General features: G+C 27.4%; 1 protein-coding gene across 2 annotated transcripts; it reads right to left on the bottom strand.

Annotated features, from left to right (window-relative positions):
* Positions 1–2,989, bottom strand: LOC114942406 (lysosomal aspartic protease-like). Of its 2 annotated transcripts, none has more exons than XM_029317754.2 (8): positions 2,818–2,989; positions 1,847–2,088; positions 1,558–1,673; positions 1,230–1,429; positions 1,041–1,175; positions 798–969; positions 567–665; positions 1–427 (listed from the first exon to the last, which is right to left on the bottom strand). In XM_029317754.2, exons 1-8 carry the CDS (start codon positions 2,880–2,882, stop codon positions 257–259), a joined length of 1,200 nt encoding a protein of 399 aa, XP_029173587.2. In that variant the 5' UTR covers positions 2,883–2,989; the 3' UTR covers positions 1–256. The 2 variants fall into 2 exon arrangements, with proteins under 2 accessions (XP_029173587.2, XP_029173597.2); XM_029317764.2 differs by having other exon boundaries at positions 1,041–1,163.
* Between the last annotated feature and the right edge of the window lie 853 nt (positions 2,990–3,842).

The raw sequence follows: 3,842 nt of genomic DNA, 5'->3' as shown, positions 1-3,842 counted from the left end.
TAAATTTTAAAAAATTTATTTGTATTCAAAAATATAACAATACAGATCGTGTATTTAAAGAAAATGTATCAAATTATTAATACTAAATATTTTCCATATATATCCATATTTTAATTCTCCAAAACGAATAAATTCGTTTATAACAATATATCATAAAACTATAAATAAAAAGGACTAGTTAATATACATTAAAAAACTAAAAAAAGTTACTAAATTAATCGCGAAGTTATCATTTGCTATGTTTTATTATATAATTTTAGATACTAGGAATCAACAATCTTTTTGCTTCGGCAAATCCTATTTGGTCATGCTTAAAATCAAACACAGTATAATAACAGCCAAGAAATATATCACCTAGAATCCAAGTATCAGCAGTATTAGACGATACAAAACCGCTTATACACACCGTTTGATCAGGAGTTGATGTCTGTATAGATTGAAGCACACACAAAAAATGTAAGTTTTCTAAATTTAAATAATTTCCTAGCCAGAAATAATTGTCAAATCAACGTCGATTCGACAATAATTTCTAGGTTTAAATATATTATAAAATCTATAATATTTACCTGTAAGATATAATCCCAACTAGTAATATTGAACACTCTACCACTTATAATAAAACTGATTACTGGCATTTCAGCAGAGCCTATCTTGCCGCAGCTTATCTTTAAACAAAAGAGAATATCAAATTAAGAAATAGCAACTCACAACATAAATATCAATTTATATTTTAGTAACTTTTTATAATTTTTCTACAGAAAGCTATGTCATTGTGAAAAGTATAATTGTTTACTTACTCTATATTCTCCACCAACGGGATTAGCTCCAATAAGTTTGTTAATAAATGAGATATTCATACTTGGTCCATATAATAATGAGGTACTTGCATCAACGACAGCTTCATAGTACCCCAACGCGCTCATGGTAACAGTGCGCATCTTGTCATTGTCCAGGTGATGTACTTCGACCCTACAGCACAATAATAATATTAACAGTTTGTTGTAACTATGATTATGAGAATAATTTAGAAAATAACACACTCATTCATAGTAAATTCCCAGAATCCTTTCTTAGTAGCATGAATATACGTCAGCTCGCCTTTGTAATAACTGCGATCGGCACCACCCAATATTATTACACCACCGATTGTCGTCCAAGGATTTCTGCGCAGATTGCTAATTTTTCATTAATTTTTAGACATACGCAATTCATGAAAAGAAAATTCATACTTATTTATATAAATGCTGAAAACTTCTAATGACACAAGCTCTTGTTTCATTGCATTTTGGAACACAGATGTTACTTCGTTGTTGTCTGTCATTTTAAAACCTAGGCCCAAAATACCATCAAATTGTGCAAATTTTAACAACTTGCTTTGCTCGTGGTATACTTCCGCAAATTTTTGCTTTTGAACCTTAAGACTGCCAATCTAGAAATAAATTGGAATATTAATGATAAAATATCACGAGAATGGCAGTGTATAAAAATACTTGAAAAATGTTAATAAACTACGATTGTAGTTGATTAAATTGGCCTATTTGTTTAATGATTACTTACATTAACTACATCATTAGATATAAATCCATATATCCAGCCACAGCCATATGGAATTAAAATCTCCTTATAGTATGGATTTCTACCTGATATTCCATTTTCATATAGCTTCCGCATATCTGTAAAAAATAGAAAGTAATATCAGAAATTATTGCAATAGAGAGATTTTAAAAATAAAAAAATTTTTTTAATATTTGCTGAGGGAAAATTGTCTCTAAATAATACGATCTACTCGTATATTTTCAGTGTGACACTTTATATCAGACACCCTGTATATTAATAAATTACTTACAGCAACCAATTCTTGTATCGTAGCACGTTTTGGATAATACCCAAAGACTTGAGACACCAGTATCAAACACTACTTTAAATGTCTGCGGCGGAGTTCCGATAGTAATAATACCATAATATTGAGCATCTACATATTTACATAAAGGTAACGTGTGTATAATCGAAGGTAATAATGGAACGTCACTGGTAAAGTGAAGCTTCTTTAAAGCGAATCGAATAGAATCCATCTTGTGTAATAAAATCCTTGAAATAACATAAAGAACATTCAGTTTTATTTTACATATTTTACACAATATAAATATTTTATGCATTAGTTATATCAGAAACATTTATTATCTCCGCGATTTTTTTAGATTATATTTTATGCGTTTTATGCATTTTATATATATTTGAAATAATATTTACTTTATGGCTCAAAATTATATACATATATAAAATAAAATTATTATAACTTAAAAGACTTTGATTTTTAGAACAAAAACGTATTGCATGAAATCTGGCATAAGAAAATAAATAAAATAATATTCTCCAAATAAAATAATATTCTAAAAGCAAAATATATACGCAGGGCAAACACACTGACTAAACAAACAGTACAAAACAACGCATTGGTACTGATTGTGTTTATTTCCTTACACGTGAAAAAATAACTTAAGTGTTTTGATCTCGAATTATAATACCATGTACATAAACGACAATAAAATGTAGACCAAAACTATAAGATAGACAGACAAATTTTGCGAATTCACAAAGAATAACTTTTTCTATAACATTTTATGTCTTCATCTTTTTACTAATAAATAAAAATACATTTTTGTAAAATAATTTCAACGAATCGTTATTGAAACGTTAATTGCGTTCACACAAGCTTCGCTTCAAATTCAAAAAATCAGTTGCAATTACGAAAAAAAGAACCATATCTATAATCTCAATATTTATCATATTATATAATGCAGTGCAATATGCACTTACCTCGTCAAACGTGCATCGATCATCACAAAAATCATCGCGACCAGCACTATAAAAATGCGAACCATATTTGCGAATTTATTTGCGATTAAAACTGAATTTTCAGCCACAAATAAATTTCTTCCTTATGACCGGACACACAGAAAAATAAAGCGTGTCGATTATTATTCCTATACTAACCCTGTATCGATATTCAGGGGCTTATATATACGATCGCAGCGCTTATAGAATGCTTGAGCGGGGAGAGATTGGTAACGACACACAAAGCATTTAAAAAGAATTCCGATAGATTGTTGTAAATCAATTTAATTTAAACATATATTTTTGGTATTTCTCTTTAATTAAGACGACGTGTATTTAGATAAATTACTAATAATAAAAAAGCAATTACATCTTCGCAGAAATATATTCTTAATACTTAATTAATAAACGACAAAGCCATTTATTTTTGCAATAAAAGTAGTGCAATATTTAAGGATACAAAAGATAATTAGCACAAATAATACAACAAATTATGTTGATAATATATAAATTTATTAAGCAAGCAATAAGAAAAATTGAAGTGTTTTCCTATTTAATGAATAAATTTTAATATTTTATATTTAAAATTTTTTTGCTTATTTATATTTTTTTTATTTTAATTTCCACACAATTCCATATTTTTTAGCTCTTAAACGTTAGTTTGATTTATACATTTTTATTATTTTTTTTAGTATTTAATTATTATACCCTTTTTTAAATTTTATTTATTATTCGTTTACATCTTAAATATTATTTGTCTAATTTACCCATTGCTAACCCGCTATTATTAGCTCTCATACAATTTTTTTAATTTTTTAATTTACGATAATTTAATTTATGATGAACAAAAACACATGTATGATATAGTCATTAGAACGATTGATATAATGATACTGAATCTCAGCGGTTATTTTTCCCGAAAAATTTGTAAAATTTTGGCATAGATTGCGTAAAAATCGGTTAATAAACGTGTGTTTGCGTAGATGAGTGCATTCAGTCAATAAATT

Source organism: Nylanderia fulva, unplaced genomic scaffold (assembly GCF_048542155.1).
Source record: "Nylanderia fulva isolate GAGA-0341 unplaced genomic scaffold, ASM4854215v1 Scaffold6, whole genome shotgun sequence".
NCBI classification, from domain to species: Eukaryota; Metazoa; Arthropoda; class Insecta; order Hymenoptera; family Formicidae; genus Nylanderia; species Nylanderia fulva.
The sequence above is the reverse complement of the archived record's forward strand: the minus strand, read 5'-3'. Positions and strand labels throughout refer to the sequence as shown.